Genomic DNA, 21,000 nt, shown 5'->3' on the forward strand with positions numbered 1-21,000 from the left:
TTCTTGCAAGTTTTATTTATACAAGATGATTTGTACCTTTGATATAAATAAGAAGTAACATCTGATTTGTAAATGAATTAATAAATTCTTTTACTTTATCAGTATATAATATTAGGTATTATAAAGATATTTTTATGTTTGTCATAAAATTAAAAAATATCTTTAGAGTAACTTTTTATATATTGTATATTTTGGTGAACAGAAGAGGGATGAAGAATTTTTTCTTTATTAATGTATTGAATCATCTTGAATTTACTTGCGCTACCCTTATGGAATTCCTAGACTAATAACTTGCTACAGTGACAGTTTTAATAAAACAGCAACATTATTAACATAACAATACAAAAAAATTTAGCATTAATACAACAAGAAAACATAGGGTGATATATGAGAGATTATGATGGTTGAATTTCCAGAGTTTTATCAGCTGTTGAATATTATAGCTATGATGAAATCATCTTGACCATTTAAACATTTCTTTTTGACCTCCTAAAAACAAAATGGTGTGTGGCAAAAGGAGACAAGCACTTCGGAAGAACTTTTTTGCTAATAATATAGCTTGTATTTGTTAGGCTGTAAAAGTAAGAGCTGTTAAGAGAGAAACAAAGAACTATTTAATGTCTTGGTATTATAGTTGGGGGAAATTTTTTGAAGAGTTTCCAGTATTTAGTAGAACACCTAGGTTCCCTTTGAACTTTTTAAGAAGAAAAAAAGAAAATTATATCTCTCCAGAGAAAAAGTAACTCATCTTCCATGCTGTCACCACTGTAGATCCTTCTAAGTGACTATAATCACTTCCTTTTGTCAAAAAGAGGGGGGAGTAACTATTAGAGAAGCTTTCCAGAAAATAATTACTGAAGAGGTAATAATGATGGCCCAACTGTTAAATATCCCTTGGCTGAGATAAAAGATCAGAGGGTAATAGATGTAGATGTGAGCTCTGACAGAACTATGGGAAAGGGAATTATAACTCAATTAAAAATTTTACTGAATGTCTGGTATATAGGATGAATGAGAAATGACAGCAAGTTCCCTTGCTACATTGGGAGGCCACATAATGTCAACAGACCTAGAGGAAGATCCTTAGTACATTAGGTGGACCCACTTATTAGGATAGGAGGGACATTGACAGAAGCATGGTTGCCCCCAGGATGAGAAGGGCATGGATAAGATGCCCACAACATTGTTGGTGGAAGGGAACCACCCTGACAACACAGATGCATGGAAGTATTGAAATATGTACCTAGGCAATGTACCCAAGCATATTTGAAGACTTTAGCATGGAAGGCAGTTGTTGTTCAGTTTCTTCAGTCTTGTCTGGACTCTTCATGACCCTTTTTTGGGGTTTTCTTTGGCCAAGATACTGGAAGTGGTTTCCCCTTTTCCTTCTCCAGTTCATTTTACAGTTGAGGAAAATTGGAGCAAGACAGGGTTTAGTAGTGACTTGTCCACGGGTCACACAGCTAGGAAGTCTGAGGCCAGATTTGAACTCTGGAAAATGAGGCTTTCTGACTCCAGACTAATCCAGCAGTAAGGAATTTTGCTAAAAACAAAACAAAGACAAAGATGGCCTGTATATTAGATATACCAGATTAAGCTGAGTCCTAGTAGATTTGTAGGATATGGTCATCTGCTATTTCTAGTTATTGTGCTTATATTGGGTAAAGTTTGAGTGTACGTGGTCTATGAAAGTATTTCTATTTTCATAAAACTACTGAAATTGAGACTGAATACCATCATTAGTAGTATGAGTAAGAGTCAGGGAGACGTAACTCTGTCAGAATATTTCCTTACTTCAGAATAGTTCGGTCTGTAAATACCAGTTTTCACCACTGAGCACCAGAATCAGTGACTTAACACTATACCTGAAACCATGCATTTTTGTACAAAAAAGTTGGACAAAAAAAATTAGATTGTTTTTGTTTTTAATACTTATGTGTTTTTTGAATAGCTAACAGGATAGTTAATAAATTTAAAAATCACCTCACATAGGATCCCTGATTAGGAAACTCCCGCTGTGAAAATCTTTGTTGTAGAACTAGGGCTTTTTTCCCAATTTAGGCTAAGTATAGTGTTCCTTTGTTTCCTTAAATGTTCTTAGTCTAGATGATATAAGTGTATATCTTGTATCTGTGGTGTCTTCTAGTATTCTCCTCACATGATAAGAATTACCCCGTGGCTACCAAAAAAAATGCAGGCGATTCAATTTAGGGGGTTTTTCTCTTGAGAATCTTTTGTCTTGTATAGTGGTTTTTTTCCTTTTTCTTTTTCTTCTAGTGAGGCAATTGGGGTTAAGTGACTTGCCCAGGGTCTCACACAGCTAGAAGTGTTAAGTGTCTGAGGCCGAATTTGAAACTCAGGTACTCCTGACTCCAGGGCCAGTTTCTCTATCCACTTGTAAGTGTATAAAGGAAAATAGCTTCTCCGATAAGCATCCCTTGTTTCATATTTACCTCCTACTGATGTCCTTTATCATAAACATTTTACTATTAACCACTGAAGCATACCCTTTAAAAATTTATTTAATCGTGTTTCTGCTTGCTTGTATTAGAGCTTTTTAAAAAAACTTGGATCTTTTTAAGGCAAAAATTGAACCCTCTTAATCTGAATACAAATTATTCTTTTACTTTTCTGATTTATCTTATTTCTAGCTAGATTGAGTTAGATCAGTAGAAAGCACTCCTGAAAAATCCCATTATTAAATAGAGATATGTTACTAAATGTATGAAAAAATGAAGGAAGGAATGAATAAATGAAGTTTCTTTAACTTATAAGGGTCTAGGTTATTACAAATGAATACCATTTAAACATTTTCTATCTAATGAGATGAAAGTGAACAAAGATAATTTAAATTTTAAATATTACAAGGTTTAAACTTTACATGTTTAAGATGGGAGAGATAGGAATCTTAGTCTTTGTGAAAAAGATCTGGAGCTTTTAGTGGATTGGCTGCAAGCTCAGTATGAACCAATAGTACAATGTGGTAATCCTAAACTATAGAAGTAAGGAAGTCAGATTCATGTCTATAGTATTGCGTTTCAGTTTGGAGCACCAAATTTTTAGAAAAAGCCCCCATTTAGGTCATTTAGAGGTGGACAACCAGAATGTAAAGGTCCTCCAAGTTCGTTCTACCTGAGGATTAATTAAAGAATCTGGGCTGTTTATTTGTAGAAGAAAAGGTTTGGAGATGGCAGGTGTGGGGACAGGAGAACATGATAGTTCAATTAAGTATATTTGAGGGGTTAGCACATGGAAAGAGGGATTACACATATTCTGCTTAGCCCAACAGGACAGAACTTGAAACACTGGGTAAAAGTTGCAAAGAGAAAGATTTCCTTGTTCTAAATAAATTCTTCTTAACAATTGGAATTATCCAAAAATGGAATGGTCTACCTTTGGAAGTAGTGAATTCCACCTCACTACAGATCTTCAGACAAAGGCTGAATGACCACTTGTTTGAGAGGGTACCGCTAAAGCCCCTGTTCATCATAGTGATTCCATAATTCTTTTAGGGCAGGAATTCTAGCCTTGCACCTGTGAACTTTTAAAAAATATATATTTTTGGCTACTGAATTGCATTATTCATAATTGGTTCCTGTTATGCTGTATATTTCATACATCTAAAAATATTATCTTGAGAAGGAGTTCATAAGTTTCACCAGTTTTCCAAAGAGTCTATGACACAATGTATAAGCACAGATTTATTTTGATCCTGGGCCTCTGTACTATCTTTACTTACAAATGCTTGTTTTGTAGAGGGGACAGTGGGATAGGATTGTCTAAAGCATCATGTTGCATGTCCACATTTGGAAATTTTTTCCTAATTTAAAATTTTGGTTTTGTTCCTGGCCAGTATCTTACTGGCTCCTTTTTTTACTTCATCTTTTCTGAGTCTTTGATTTTCCCTTCTCTCTTTCATGTAGGAGTTTTTTGTCTTTTTTTCCTTTTTTTAATAGATCAACTTGATTGGTGAATGTACTTTAGTATGGAACTTAATGTTTTCCACATGTAAAAATTAGTCTTTGCATGCAAAGTACATCTGCCAATCTAGCAGTTCCCTTCCTTGCATTTTTTGTCTCTTTTTCTCTTATGTTTTACTCCAGCTGTGGAAGTGTCTTGGAAAGATGTCATTGTGCAGCCTCTTGTAAACCTCAGTTTAGTTACAGTCAGAATATTTTCATAATCTGGAACTGTTGTTGGTGGAACCAACCCAGTAAGTGAACTGGATTGGTAGATGTACTATTAATATGAAGACCAGTTTACAGGTAAGACACCAGCCTAGTTATTCATTGAACTCTCCTTGGATAGAGACATTTCTCTACATGTAAGAGAGTCTAAATGAATGGAGCCAAACAACAGGGAAGTTCAAAGGTTTGAGGCATTTTTACCTTGATTATCTTTAGCAGATTTGACTCTAATAAACTAAAGAGGTTCTAAAATGAGATTTGAGTCATTTGGAATCTCTTAAAAGTCTCTTTATTTAGAGGACCTGCTGTTGTTTCATTATACATGTATGTTCTTAAAGGACCTGAGTGTGAGATCATTTGTGGGAATCATTCCTGACAAGAACAGATTACCTGGCCCTACCTTCATCAAGATTCCAATCCGTTGTGTTCAATAAAAGCTAGAAAGGCCCTAGACAAAATGTTGATACCATGGCTGATAAAGGTGCTTCGTGAGGAAATAGGACCTCATTTTAGTAATTATGGCTTTCTTACATATGGTATGACCTTGAAAATGTCATTTCAAAATGTTAATTATGGTTTTAACAATTTAATGGCGCTAAAAGCTCTGTTTTTAGAAAGGTGGGGTTTTTGTTCTTGACGGCAGGTTAGCTCTGTTTTTCAGCTTTGTGGGAGGGTACTTCACTTAGGCTGTGATGCCAGTTTCTACTTTCAGAAGATGTATTTGGAGGAGATTTGGGCACCCCAGTGAACCGCAATCTCGATTTCCTGCAAATCATTTACATTTATGGTAGGGGAAAAGGTAAGGTTAAAAACTACTAGCTCCAAGGAAACGATCGTTAGAGTCCTTCTATTTTGTCAACCCAGTTAGGAAGTAGCACATCCCAAACTTAAACATTTTCACTATGTCTAAAGCAAACATATTTTGAAATCTTACAGTTACTTGTTTCAGACTATGCTGTGTTATCTAGGTTTTACCAAATAGTTTTAATTTGATCTCTTCCTAGCACAATGATATTACTTTGGGAATCTCTCAGATATATATTCTAAGGATATCATTTTGACTTTAAATCATACAATTAAGTGGAAATTGTTTATATGGCTCAGTTATAAGATGCTTTACTATTATTGTTGAAATTAATGTGTACATATATAAAAGGAATGTATCCTTCTTAGTAGTATTGAGCAAAATATATTGTGAAAGATAATCAACTCATTACCATAAGATTAGCCAGCAGGTGGCAGTTGGGGGAAGGCTATCACAACTCATGAAATAATTTACTAGAGTTTAGAAGGGATTGTGATCTATGTCTCTGGTGGGCTAACTCACATTAGGAGAGTCATAGATGTTTTGAAATATTAAAGTGTGATTAATAATGAGCAAGTAGATATACCTAAAGTACAACGACACCAAACATTTATAAAAGTGAAAGGAGGGGGGCGGCTAGATGGCGCAGTGGATAGAGCACCGGTCCTGGAGTCAGGAGTACCTGAGTTCGAATCCGGCCTCAGACACTTGACACCTACTGGCTGTGTGACCCTGGGCAAGTCACTTAACCCCCATTGCCCCCCCCCACACACACACACACAAAATTTTTTTAAGTGAAAGGAAGATAAATTTTTCCTAAAAATTTTTATTAGGAAAATATATCATGCTGCATTTGTATTGTTTCTTGTATATGTTTTGGTCTTGAACAGTGATTCTTTTCTTTCTTAGGAACTAGGATATCCCTTTATTCAATTTTATGATATTCTTTCCTAAAATGGTGGCATGACACATACTTATTTTTAAAAATAATATGAATTAAAATGAATTTATTACCTCTTCCAGGTATTTGGTGAAAATTAGAAGTAGAAAATCTCTACTTTGAGATGTATTTCTAAAATGCCATCTTCACATAATGCCAGGGTGACTGATTTTTTTTCATAATCTGTGGATTTTTTCCCATTTTGCTCTTCATTCAAAATCAATCCTAATTTCTTATCTACTTCATCTTTGCTTTTGTTTTTTCTGGTGCCATGGTACCCTTAATAGAAAATAGAGAAAAGATATTAGGGAATTAAGTTAGTGTTCTTTCACTTTGCTCTCTATCTCTGTTTCCTTATAAAAACAAAGTAAAGGAAGAAATGATTATTCAGTTCCAGGCACAAGTGACTATAGTAAAGTAGATCTCTAAAATCATGACTGAGTCATTTTTTTGTGTTCTTTTGTATAGTTATAATAAGTTGAAGCACATCTAACAGTCTAGCATTAGAAAGTTCCCCAAACTTCCCAAAGTTTTCCAAAAGCCAGAGAACTTTTCCCACTGAAGACTGTTGATTGCATTTACTAGTGCCAATGACATAAAATGCAAAAATAACCATAATACAAAACAGAATATGATAAAGGCATATATAACAAAGTGCATCTCAGGAGAAAAATACCACTTACAGATAAAATTTCACAGTATGAGCAAATAGAGGCAGAAAAGAACATAATGAGTTTGGGAAATAGATATTTGGATGTATTATATAACCTATTTGGATGGATTGTAGACTATATAAAAGATATGACTGGAAAGATAGGTTGAAACCAATTTGTAAATGACCACACAGTCAATAAACATTTGTTAAGGGTCTACTGTATGCCAGGCCCTGTGCTAAACACTGGAAATACAAGAAAAAAGCAAACAACAGCCCTTGCTCTCAAGGAATTCATAGTCTAATGGGGGAGAGAGTACGTGAGCATCTATTTACAAGCAAATTATGTGCAGGATAAATTGGAAATAAACAGAAAGAAGACACTGGAATTTAGGGGACCCATGAAAAGCTTCTTGTAGAACGTGGGACTTCTGCTGGACTTGAAGGAAACCAGGAGGCAGAGATGAGGAGGAAGAGCATGCCAGGAATGGGGGACCCCCTGAGAAAATGGCCCAAAGTTAGTAAATGAAGTGTGTTGGGTGAGGAACAAGTAGGAAGCCAATGTCTCTGTATCACAGAGTATTAGTGGAGGTGGAGATAAAAGGTACAAAAAGACTCCAGCGGGGGTTGGGGGGGTTGGGGGGTTGGGGGGAGTGCCGGGCAGGGTAGGTTATGAAGGACTTTGAATGGCAATCTGGATTTTGTATTTGATCCTGGAGATTTTGGGAGCCACTGGAATTTACTGTTAACAGAAATGAGCAAATTAGAAGGAGGGGCAAGTTTAGGGGAATATGACATGTTAAACTTGAGGTTCTAGTGGGACATTCAGATGACATTTTTCAACAGGCAGTTTAAAATGTGATACCAGAACAAAGGAAGAAAGTCAGATCTCATAAGCAAGATCTGCATTTTATCTTCATAAAGATGGTAGTTGAAACTAATGGTGTTCTGGGAGTTCTTTTAACTAGATGTGGAAATTAGCAAGTCATTTGGAAGCCTAGAGTTAGGATTCAGGTATCAACACGTTAGATGTAGAACCTTACTGACCACCTTGAAAATGTCTGTTTTTGGTCATAAAAGGATCAGGTGAGAATGTAGATGATTCTGAGCAAACTTATCACCTATAGTTTCTAAAAGAAAAGGAAGCACATAATTCTATTTAAATCAACATCATTTATTCAATACCTAATATATGCTAGGCACTGTGTTAGATGCTAGGGATACAAAAACAAAATGGAAGCAGTACCTCTCTTCAAGGAGCTTTAGTACAAGTTTAACACAAGTGCTACTAAATCATTGAAAAACCTTACTGGCCTGATGCTGGTATATGTCACCCAATCTCTCTGAGCGGTTTTCTCATCTGTAGAAGAGAGTAACCATGCCTGTAGTCCCTTCTTCATATGTTTTTTGTTTGTTTGTTTGTTTGTTTGTTTGTTTTTGGTGAGGCAGTTGGGGTTAAGTGACTTGCCCAAGGTCACACAGCTAGTAAGTGTCAAGTGTCTGAGGCCGGATTTGAACTCAGGTCCCCCTGACTCCAGGGCTGGTGCTCTATCCACTGCACCACCTAGCTGCCCCTCTTCATATGGTTTTGAAGATCAAATGAGGTAATGCATGTAAAATACTTCACAAACCTCAGACTGATAAATAAATATTAGCTATTGGTTAGCAATAAAAGTGGTACTAAGTAGAAGACATTGGAAGAGTCTAGATGATATAAGAGTCTGTTCTTTTGCTTGAAATAGTCCTGGAATTTTTTTTTTATTTAATTTTTTTATTTAGTGAGGCAATTGGGGTTAAATGACTTGCCTAGGGTCACACAGCCAGTAAGTGTTAACTGTATGAGGCCGTATTTGAACTCAGGTACTCCTGACTGCAGGGCCGGTACTCTATCCACTGCGCCATCTAGCTGCCCCGTCCCGGAATTTTGAAAAATTGTATCTGTTTGCCTTTGCTAAAAGTGATATGAGATGAAGATGAATGGCTACAAGAGTCTATTTAATAAACAGAGTATTCTTCTATCCAAGTAAGGTAAACAAAAAAATATGCAGAAGGTATAATTTGTGTTTTCTAGTTGACAGATATTAAAAATGTACATCTCTCTGAAAAGCTAAAGTCTTCTTTGTGGGAGAACTATAAGTAATGCCTTTACATTTAGAAGATGATGAACTGAACACTTGAAGAATGTTTTATGATTGTCATTGTCTGTAAACTGAGGCCCAGAGAAGGTATGACTATCCTAAGATCACAAACTAGTTAATGCGAGACTGAACTAGAACCCAGATCTCCTGATTCTCATTTTTAATACTTTTTTCTATCAAACACACTATTTACTTTTGAGTATCTAAGTACAAAGTTAAGACTGTTTTTTTTTTTGGCCGGCAATGAGAGGTTAAGTGACCTTTCCCAGCATCACACAGCTAGTAAGATGTCAAGTGTCTTCTGCTGAATTTGAAGCTCAGGTCCTCCTGAGTCCAGGGCTGGTGCTTTATCTACTTGCCACCTAGCTGCCCCTAGACTGATTTTTATACAGTAAATTTTACTTGTCTGATGCTCAGACATTTGACATCCTTACCTTGTAGATTCCTTATGAGCCAGAAATAAAGAGGAAATCTTTGAACAGAAATACCCCATGAAAAGAATTAAAGAATTAAAGAATGTGAATTGTTAGCACCAGTTAGTTCCCTGAGCCAATGGGTAGTTTCTTATTGTTTCACAGTGATTATGAGAGCCTTAGAGGCACTAAAACTGAATGAACAGAAGAGAAACAAAAAGAAAGGGGGAAAAAAATGGTGAGAACAAGCAAAAAACAAAAAAGTCAGTCAACAGGCATTTTTTATGCCCCTGCTATGTTTGTGTATGGTGCTAGGATAGGGATAAGATTCAGTCAACAATCAACAACAGGTGCTGTCCTAAGCACTGAGTATATAAAGAATGTTAAGGGGGCAACGTAGTGGTGCAGTGATAGAGCAACACCAGCCCTGGAGTCAGGAGGACCGTGAGTTCAAATCCAGCCTCAGACACTTGCCACTTACCAGCTGGTGAGACCCTGGGCGGTCACTTAATCCTCATTGCCCTGGGTGGGGGGAGAATGTTAAGCAAAACAGTCCTTGCCTTCCAGTGGCACAACAACATGAAAGAGGTAGGTATATACAGCATAGAAGAGAAACTATAACAGATGGGTGATTTAATATTAAGAGATGAGTCCATATGAATGAGATGAGCAGAACCATAAGAACATTGTACACAGTATCATCAACATTGATGTTGACCTACTGTTATTGACTGTATTCATCTCACCATGCAGTGGTACAGAAGGGTTCCAGGGAACTCATGATGGAGGGAGGGATCTCTAAATCCAGGAGAGAAAAAAAAAAAGAACTGTGGAATATAGATGCGAATGAACCATACTATTTCTTTTGTGTTGGGTGCTGTTGTTTTTTCTATTTTGAGGTTTTTTCCTCATTGCTCTGGAATTTTCTCGTATAACATGACTATGCAGAAATATGTTTAATGTTTTTTTATACACACACATCACACACACATATATATAATATAATAACCTATATCAGATTGCCTGCTGTCTAGGGGAGGGGGGGGAGGGAGAAAAATCTGAAACTAGAAAGCTATATAAAAAAAAGTTTGAGAACTAGCTCTACATGTAATGGGAAAAAAATTAATAAAATACTTTATTAAAAAAAAAAAAGAGTTGAGTCCAGAGTGAGGGCAATAGGAACAGTGAGAAGCCAATCAAATGAACCCAGAAGAAGTTCAGCCAGCCAAGTGGGGAGAAAATACCACCTTTAAGCAGTATTCTGTGGGGCTACTCCTCTACTGCAAGGAATTCTTAACCTTTTTGGGGTGTGTCTTGGACCTCTCTGGCAGTCTAGTGAGGCCTGTGGACACCCTTCTCAGACAGAAGGTGATACAGGGAAATAAAATATATAGGATTACAAAGGAAACCAATTATATTGAAATACAGCTATCAAAATAGTTTTCTTGAAAAAAAAAGGTTACCATTATCTCAGGTTAAGAACCTCTCCTCTAGTGAAAGGGGAAAGGTTTAGGTTGTATTATTAAATAAAGTTGTACTAACTTTAAAATAAAACTGAAGATTGTCTACATAAGAATGAAAGGGGTATATTTTAGGCGGACCAAGACTGAGAAAGAGACGGTTTGGTCATATGTATTTGTATAGTCTTAGCCACCTAAAGCTAGTAAGCATGGATTTTATACTGCTTACAACTAAATTTAAACTTTTAACATGAGATAGATAAAAGAGAGTGCTCCTAGGTTTGTCCTGAGTGTTAGTTGAAAAGGCAAACTGCTTTTATAAATGAATGCAGTTGTTGATATCTTCAGACGGTTTTTTCAATTTTTTTTTAATCATGCACCTTTATGGGCAGCTAGTGGGCATAGTAGATTAAGCACCAGCCCTGATTAGGGAGGACCTGAATTCAAAATTGGCCTCAGACACTTGACACTTACTAGTATTGGTGACCCTGGGCCAGTCACTTAACACTCATTGCCCTGCAAAAAAAAAAAAATCATACACCTTTATGAGTAAAAATGTTTTGATTCACTTACTCCTGAGATGTGCATATTTGTAGCTAGTATATTAGGTATATTATGAAGATAGAAAGGGGAAATGTAAAAGAGATGAGATAAAGGTGAAATAAGCCATATTAGTGATAAAAAAGTGCTGTATCACATTAAAATATTAAGTATTTTATTATATTGAATACACAGTTTTGAAAAATTTTTAGTTTTAACACTGTTGTGTGATAGTTATATTAAAGGTTCAATCTTATGGTATTTTGATACTTGGTTTTAGTGGTTAACAGCTGAAAAATTACTTCACAAATAACCTAACATGAAAGCCTGCATTATTCGGCTACAGCTTTACGAAGAATTGGTTTATTTTCATTCCTATCCATTTAGAAGGTTTTATTGAAACTTGTTCAAGGGGCAGCTAGGTGGCACAGTGGATAGAGCATCGGCACTGAGTCAGGAGGACCTGAGTTCAAATCCGGCCTCAGACACTTAACACTTACTAGCTGTGTGACCCTGGGCAAGTCACTTAACCCCAATTGCCTCACTTAAAAAAAAAAAAAGAATAAAAGAAACCTGTCCACCAAATTTCCATCTTGCCTTTTGTAAAGTAGTAGTTCTTGAAACTAATCAGAACTACATGCATTTTTATATTTTAAGTAAAGAGCTTCAAAATCCATTTTTAAACAGTTTAGAAAATTATATTTTCAAGTTTAAAGGTGTACCTGTGAGAGTTTTTTCTAGGTGGTACACATTGTTTTTGGCAACAGTAGCTTAGTTTTTAAATGCCATGCTTATCATGATAGCTTCATACTATTATTAGTTATTTTCTCAATATATATTGAGAGCAAGTGTTCTTTGTTAGCAACTGGCTATAAAACTGTATTTCAAATAATCTTTTGTAAAAATTATCTTGTAACATTTATATAAATCTTTTCTTTTGGGGGGATGGGGGGGGACTGAGGGTTAAGTGACTTGCCCAGAGTCACACACCTAGGAAATATCAAGTGTCTGAGGCCAGATTTGAACTCAGGTTCTCCTGAATCCGGGGCTGGTGTTATCCACTGTGCCACCTAGCTGCCCCTAATATTTATAGAAATCTTACATGTATTCCGATATTAATTGCTATCATCAATAGAATTTCTTTTCTTCCTAAGTTTTGTTAGTAATATTTTTAGTATTAATTTTTTTTTGTATTTTACATTTGGTAATTTTATTAAAGCTATTACTTGAAACTATTGCTTTTCACTAATCCTCTGGGCTTCTCTCAGTAAACCATCATGTGCAAAAAGATAATTTTGCCTATTTTTTCCTAAGCTTATTTTTTCTTTTTTTTTCTTATTTTATTATTATAACCAACATTTCTAGCACTATATCAAATAATAGTAGAGACAGTGAGATTCCTTGCTTTACCCCTCATTTTTTGAGACATCTCTCAGTGTTTTTCCATTACAAATAATGCTAGCCCTTGATTTCATATACATACTTTGATCATATTCAGCAAAGAATTTCTTATTCCTGAGTTTTTTGTTTTTTTTGACACGAGTGCTGTATTCTGTCAGAAGTTATTGTTTATACTTTTCCTAATGTTGGACCATATTTTCAATTTGTTATAAAAACAACTGAGTCATATTTTTAAAAATTTTGGAGATATTGCTATAGTATCTTTACCAATATTTTATTTTATATTAGTAATATAAGTATTTATGTGTATATTTCTTCTTCCTCTCTTCCTGATTTGACTATCAAGATTATATTTGTCTCATAAAAGGAGTTTGTTATGATTCTATCTTTCTGTTTTCAAGAACCATTTATATAGAAGTTTTGTTAAGATTTGCAAAATGCTTTACATATATTATCTCAGTCGATGTTCACAACCCTGTGAGGTGTGTGCTATTATTATCCTAATTTTACAGATTAGGAAACTGAGGCAAAGAAAGGTTGAGTGATTTACTGAGGGTCATGTGACTATTGAGTATCTGAGGCAGGATTCAAGGTCAGAGCTTCCTAATTCTAAGTTGTGCCCTATCCACTGTGTTACCTAACTTTCTTATTTATTCTTTAAATACTTGATAGAATTAACTGGTAAGTTCATCCTGACCCAGTTTGTTTTGGGAGATAGAGGGTAAGGTTATTGACTTGCTGAGAATTATAACTTTCCAAAATCACACTAATTATATTATTTTCTGTTTTGTTAATCTGGGTATCATATCTTTATGAATTTTCATTTTATTCAGAGGTTTGGAGAAGGGGTCATCTATAATTGATTATAGTTCTTTCTGACAGTTTCATTTTCAAGCAGAAAGCTGAAAGGCCATCCATATTGGTTTTAAGTGCTATGCTGAAACAGTAAGGCACCCTGCTGAAAGGATGGGAGGCATCACCTGTCAGGGGAGTTACAATACCACTACCACCACCACCACCTTGACCACTGCCTTCCCTGCATTGTTATTCATTCATTTCAGTTGTGTTTGGCCATTTATTTCTCCAGCTTATTTTACATATGAGGAAACTGAGGCAAACAGGATTAAATGACTTGCCCAGGTCACACAGCTAGTAAGTGTCTGAGGCCAGATTTGAACTCAAGAGATGGAGCTTCTGACTCCAGTCCTAGCATTCTTTCCACTGAGCCACCTAGCTGCCCATCCAATTTCCTGTAGTCCCCAGTAGAAATAGCTTAGGGCCCTGAACCCAAGAGCCCTAGGAGTAGCAGGACCCCCAGACATCCTACCCTGCTTTCAGCTCTGTCCCTGCAGCCATTCAGAGGGAGCAGTCCCTGTGGAGTGTGGCTGTACCATCCTCACCACCACTAACAACTGCTATTTGCAGACAGTTAAACCAGGGCCCTGGAAACAATAACACTGGCCCTGCTTCCAGCCATGTCTCTGAACCTCACATTCCAAGTAAGCAAACCATCTGAGTAAGAGAATCAGCCATCCTTTGCCACCTATAGGGCAGACACATAGCCCAGATGAAGTTACATAGCACCTTGAGGGAAGGAGAGGAGGAAGCATATGTCAGGAGAATCAAACCACCATTATAGCACCACACCACCCACCACCTCCAACTACTGATCACCTGCCACCTACTGGCACGAACCACATCCCTTACTTCCCTAGCAGCCACAGGCACTTAAGAAGTGGAAAAGAAAATTCTTGTCACCAAAATTCATGGCACTGACAGATGATTCAACATCAGAAACAAAATGGATGGGTTTTTTTTTTATTATTTTTAATGGCATTAAAGATACTTGACCATCTGTTTGCCATTGTATTCTAAGTACTATAGGACTTTCCCACATGTGACTTGCCACTGAAACCTAAATGTCATCTTTCCCTTATTTAGAATGTGAGTTCCTTAAGATGAGGGACCATCTCCACTTTTCTCTTTGTGTCCCCAGTACTCTCTGCATGTACTAAGTGCTTAACAAGTTCGTTCCTTCCCTCCTTCCTTCCTTATCTCTATTCACCATATATGTTTTTCCTGTTATCTTCACTCCTTCCTTTTTGACTCAGCAGAGGAATAATAGTTAAGTTCTACTCCAATACCCCATTCCACTCCTTATCTTAAAACTATGAATCTTTGTTTTAATTGTTTCTTGTATACAGCAAATTGTTGGGGTTTGCTTTCAAAGCAAGCATCAGCCTTTCTGGGACTAACCCAAATTTATTTTATATCAATATCTACATAGTTTTTGGCATATTGTCTCCCTCTCTCTTTAGACTGTGAGTTCCTTGAGAATAGGAACCTTTTTTTTTTTAACCTTTCTTTGTATCCCTAGTGCTTAGCAGACTGCCTGCCACATAGTTGGTGCTAAATAAATGCTAGTTAATGAATAGCTTTAACGTCTGATCCTAGTATATTACTTTTCTAATCCAGACCTGAATCTCACTGAATCTTCCTCATTTTCTTCATCATTAGCCCTTCATAACCATCATTTGTTTTGCTTGATACATTCCTTCCTCCCTCAAATTCACCCTTCTGCTCAAACACGACTTCTTGTGCTCTATAATCCAGCCCACACTCCTATTTATTGCATTTCTACCACTATAAACTTTTCCTTGTATCTACCTCTTAGATAAATTGAGATTCAGGATACAGCCTATTATAGTTTCATTCACCTGTATGCTTCATTGACCAGATGGTGTGTCCCCATAAGGAAAAAATAGTACGTTTTCTCCTTCCCCTCTCTCCTAAAAGTCTTCCCCCCATCCCATGTTAATTAATCCCATTTTATAGACTAAATTATTCTTGGGTACAAGACATTTTATCTTACTTTTTGGGGTATGTAATATTCCAGAGCTTTCCTCTCCTTGGCTATTTTTTGGTTTCTGGCCAAAGTTCTTTAGATTTCTTCTTGGCCACTTGCAGTGTTTTCTAGTTTGACCTAGGAATACTTGTGCTTGGCAATCATACTCCTGGGTGTGATTTAACTAGGCTGTTCTTCTTTTATGTATCCTATGAATTTTGGCATAGCTTGTTGGTTCTAGTACTTTTCGGTAATTTCCCATTGATTTCTAAAAATATTCATTGTAAAAAATGTTCATTAGATTTTTTTCAGGGAGGGTTATTGATTCTTAGGGTTTTTTTTTCCAAAACTATTTTTCATGTCCTTTATAACTATCTCATGTGTTCGTTTTGCTTTTTAAGTTTTTTCTAGTTTTGCTTGTACTATTGCATTTCTAAATTCATTTTTTCAAAGATTCTATGCCAACATTCCTCTTTTGAGTTTAAGAACTCTAATTTCACTTTCTTTCAGTGTAGTTTTTTAAATTTATAGATTTCCAACTGTTCGTTGGGGGTTTCTGGCCATTCCCTTTTCTTTTTTAGAGGCCCAGTTGTAGGTTTTCACATCAATTTTTACTCTGAATTTTATTCTGAGAGCAACTTATGTGGTGGTATTTTTTTCTTACCTTATTTCTTCACTCTCCATTGAGTCGTGTTCCTACATCCCTCACCATCATTGAGGCTTCTGTTAGAATTTCTCTCCTTTTCAATATTATAGTTAGTAGCTTCTTTTAAGATAATTTGCTTTTTTGACTGTTTTTGAGCATACTGAGGAAAGGATAAATAACTATCTAAGGGCATTGATCAATCACTTTTGTATCAAACAAACATTTTCTTCATCTTATTACTGGGAACCCTTTCTTTTTGGTTTTAGATAGCATTGCAGTAGGACTGCTGGACCCCTCTTTTATCCAGTTCTGACCCATTTCTTTTGTCTAGGTTACAATCCTTCTAAATCAGGGTTTGCTCAAGTGAACCCATGAACTCATCTTGCCTAAGATGAAGGGCATCTGGTTAAATTGGGCTGATGAACAAACTGAGGTGGCTTTGAAGGTTCTTGGTGGGAATCTACCTCACCTGCTAATAATGGACAGGTCTGTTATACAGCCTCCCTGTAACCACTGCTACCAGCACATAGAACACAGAGGAAATAGACATCTGGGGCTCCCATTAGTGTGACCCTTGCCTTTTTTCTAGTCTTATTTCCTTTTCTCTGTTATTTACTAAAATGCATTTCTTGCTGTCTTGAAATGGTGAAGGTGATATGCTTCAACAATAACCTCAATCATCTTTACTAGACATCTGAACAGGGTTTTTTTGTTTGGTTTGGCTGGGTTTGGTTTGGTAAGGCATTGGGGTTAAGTGACTTTCCCAGGTCGTCACACAGCTAGTGTCAAGTGTCTGAGGTCAGATTTGAACTCAGGTCCTCCTGACTCCAGGGCTGGTGCTCTATCCACTGCGTCACCCTAGCGTGCTCCTGAACAGTTTTACAATGATAGTTAACATTGGTCTGAATTTGGGAGTGCTTGCCAAAGTTTGCCCTAGGTAAGAAAAATGAAATAAGATGTTCTTAGGCTTAAACAGGATGAAAGGCTAGATATTAAGAGATACTGAATGCATCTTACATAAAACAAAGGTTGCTGATTGAAAAGCTTAGGTACCTTAAGAGTTTTCGAAGTTGCCACATGTATATGTTGCTCACAGAGCACATCCTGATGCATAGAAGAACAAAATAATTTCTTTTCTCATCAGTTTTACTTTTATTTTGTACCTACAGGAAAGAATATTGCACAATCATGGCCTTCTCAAGGATAGCAAAAGGTAGTCTGTTAGTAGAGAGATGCAGAGTGATAGAGATAATAACCAATGCCTAGTATAGCCTGGGCTGCCATCTCTGGCATCCCATAGTTGTTGATTCAACTTCTGAGCTAGGTTGGTATTAAGAATAGTGAAATATTATTAGCAAAGATATTTTATAAGAAAGTTGATTTCCTCGTGTACTTACTAACAGATAATTTTCAATTCATAACATTAAGGATATAATTTAATGTTGCTTGTGCACAGAATTGTGGTGATTAAAAATATGAGACATAATATCTAGGTAATTTATAAATTTATTAATATGGCCAGTGATTATTAATAAAATTAGGTCTATGGCCTTCTCTCAGACCAAAGACCCCTTCCTCACTGTTGAGTCTGGTTCATATACCTTTCCCACTGTAGGATACACAACAATCAAATCTAATTGGTTAACATCATTCAAATTTAATTTGTTGACTGATTGGAGGTGTGTTATATTGAAATGAAATTGAGAGATACTTTACTGAAGTAAAGATGACTTCAGGGAAAAATGTAGAGACCCCCCATCCACACTGATGGGGGCTCAGTGGTTCCCACCTAGAACTGGTTCACGCAGCCAAACTTCATCAATAAAGTCCTTCACCTTATCTAGACAAAAGAATCTGTCTCCACCCAAAGCTTCTTTTGTGGGCTTGGGTTTGGGCCTGGCCCAGATAAAGAGAGTTGATGAAATCTCTCAAGAGACCTTGCCTTTGAGTGGAGGGAAGGGAGGACAAAGAAAGAAGAGGAAGATTCTGGGTCCCCCAAGATATTGATTATGAATAATTATTTTTTCACAGGATTGTGTTTAAAATCAAACATAAGGTAAGGTTTTGGGGGAAAAGTTAAGGATTTTATTATGTTTCAGAAAAGTCAGATGATGATTTTGTAAGAATTAGGTTAAATCTTTGTGAGAATGCAGTACCACAAAATCTTGAAATGATAATTTTCACAAAAAAACCTTTCATGTGTTATTAACAAACTTAATTGAATTAATGAATACTCTTTTGAAGCTAAAGAAATCCTTGTAAAAAAAGTACATATGTCGTCAAAGAGATGCATCCTATATATGAGAAGTAAAAAATATCAAAAACGATGCAAGATAGACTAGCAGATACAGTGGGCGTGGATTAGATCTTTGAAAACAGGTTGGCAACACAGTCTCGACCAAACTATGATTGGCTTACCCAAATTATTAGTAAAAATTCAGATAACATTCGATAGTAGAACAACTTAGAACACCTAGTTGTGTCTAGAGCCAGAATTTTAGGGGTGTCTGATGAAAGTGATTGTATGACCTGGTTAAAAAAAGAGTATGAGGGCAGCTAGGTGGTGCAGTGGAAAGAGCACTGCCCTGGATTCAGGAGTACCTGAGTTCAAATCCAGCCTCAGACACTTAAGCACTTACTAGCTGGGTGAGGACCTTGGCAAGTCACTTAGACCCCAATTGCCTCACTAAAAAAAAACACAAAAAAAGATAATGAAAAACAACATTTTATTGCACATGAAGTACTTTTCAGCAATAATTTGCATAATTAGAATGCCTGTGTGATTTATCTGTTTGCTAGGTAATCCGATTCACGGTGGAGCTCTTCCTGCCTATATCATGTCTAGTATCCTCCTTACTTATGAGGACAGTTACAGTCCCTTAGTTCAACAGGTAAAGATGTCCATGAAGATTTTTTGTTATTTTGGTTAGGACAACTTGAAGTAAAAGCAGTTAGAACCATTTTACTTCAATAATATTTCAAATTCAAAGGAATGATGATATTTTTCTCCAGATACTTTAGCCATCAATCCTGCTGTGAGAGTCAGCATGGTAGAGTACTAGATTTGTAGTCAAAGGACTAAAAGTTCGAATCCTGGCTCTTCCAATTCCTATGTATGAACTTTGGGACAGTCCATTTAAACTCTTCTGGTCTAGCTTGTTACCCATAATATGAGGAGAGTGCACTGAGATGACCTTTGAGATCTTCTCTAGTGCTTCACTGCATCTCTTAACCTTTTGATCCTAGAATCTAGAGTTGTGCTACTAAAAATGCATAGACAAAATAGATTTAAAAGGCTGGTAAATAAAATCCCCTAACACTACCATCATAACTGTTGTCTTAAGTCTTGCTAATGGTTTTCTGAATGACTTGGCCCCCCACAAAAAATTATTTTTGTTTTGCATGTTTTCATTCAGCGACTACATTTACCTTTCTTCCTGAGAAGATGTATGATGCAAAGGGTGGGGGAAGGGGAAAGGAAAATTGAATTTTAAGTTAGTGCCTCTGGGTGTAAATTGTGACTCTGCTCTGGCTGGCCACAGGTATGACCTTGGGCAAGTCAATAACCTCTCAGCCTATTTCTTCATCTGTGAAATTAGGGGCTTAGACTAGATGACCTCTAAGGTTCCTTCCATTTTTATTAAGCTGTAAGCGGTTTGAGGATAAACTTTTTATTCTCCCATTGCCTGCATAGCTCACTGCCCCGCATCAGTTATTTTATTCATTTGTTTATAGATTTTTTTTTTGTAGCATGCCCTTCAAGAACCACTGGTCTCAGATGTAGAGAACACGTTCTAGAATGTTTGGGCCAGTTTGTAAGATGATTGATTTAGACATGGTGACATTGATGTTAGAGGTCATCTAGTCCAGCTGTCTTGTTTAGTTTCAGATTGCCTCTTTAAAATCTATTCTTCCTTGATTAGAGACAGCTGTGATAACAAAAAGGCACCCTACTTGGCATCAAAAGACCTGGCTTCAAATCATGTCTCTGCTCCTTATTAGCTAGATGAGGATGGACGAGTAATTTAAACTCTGGTCCTTGTCTGACTCATCTGTAAAATGGGGATAATTATACTTAAACTCCTTTCATTAGATTGTTATAAGGAGCAAATGTATGCTTTGTTAATTGGTAAAGTGCTAATAAATGTCAACTTTTATTAACATTATTTTGTTAATTTAAAAGATTGAATGGACCAGATTGGCCTCTGAAATCAGTTCTTTATCAAGTGTTACTTTGGCAGTTATAGACTTGTACTGTCCCTTAAACTAAACTATTTTGTTTCTTGATAATTCTCTAAAATAACTCATACTTACTTACAATGAATTCCACTTAAATTTTCTCTCAGGCCATTGTTTGGATTATACCAGTATGTTGGATAAAGAAGCCAAACCATACAAAGTTGATCCTTTCGTAATAATTATGAAATTCATGTTAGGGTGAGTTACATTTTTCATGTAGTTTAATTTTGCTTAATAACTAAAACAGTTTGCCATTTGATAAATACCAGTTCCCCATGTTATTTTCCTTCCTTCACAAATTGGCTAAAAACGACTTTTATTATCATTTTAAGTATTTCAAGATCAGTTAGAATATCAGGTTTTTTTCTTTGATCTTTATTGTATGTTTACTAATGTTTATAATTGTCTTTTATAGTATACAATAGGAAATTAGACATTCTGTTTATTATAGCTTTGTTTTTTAAAATAAGTTTCATGAAGCTTTTGTCAGTTATGGAAATTATCATCTTCCCCCTTCAAGTTGAACCTCCCTTTTAATAAGTTCAGCAGAAATAGCCACTGAAAGAACCATTCTGACAATGTACACCACCTTCTTCTCTGGTCATTTCCTACCTCGTCCTGATGGATGGGCTGGTATTTTCGTTATCTGTTCTCTAAGAACATCTTGGTTCTTCAGTTATTTGTTTTATAACTTCCTCTTAGTGATCTTTGTATTACATTTTTGTAGTTATTGC

The 21,000-nt window shown here is 36.2% G+C and overlaps 1 protein-coding gene across 1 annotated transcript in view; it reads left to right on the top strand.

Moving 5' to 3' along the window:
* Positions 1–21,000, top strand: part of PGAP1 (post-GPI attachment to proteins inositol deacylase 1) — an 84,499-nt gene that overhangs the window by 38,143 nt on the left and 25,356 nt on the right. The window contains 3 exon segments of the mRNA XM_043995330.1: positions 18,836–18,886; positions 18,889–18,918; positions 20,374–20,464. Coding sequence (XP_043851265.1) covers positions 18,836–18,886; positions 18,889–18,918; positions 20,374–20,464 — 172 coding nt within the window.

Source organism: Dromiciops gliroides, chromosome 3 (genome assembly GCF_019393635.1).
Source record: "Dromiciops gliroides isolate mDroGli1 chromosome 3, mDroGli1.pri, whole genome shotgun sequence".
Lineage (NCBI taxonomy): Eukaryota > Metazoa > Chordata > Mammalia > Microbiotheria > Microbiotheriidae > Dromiciops > Dromiciops gliroides.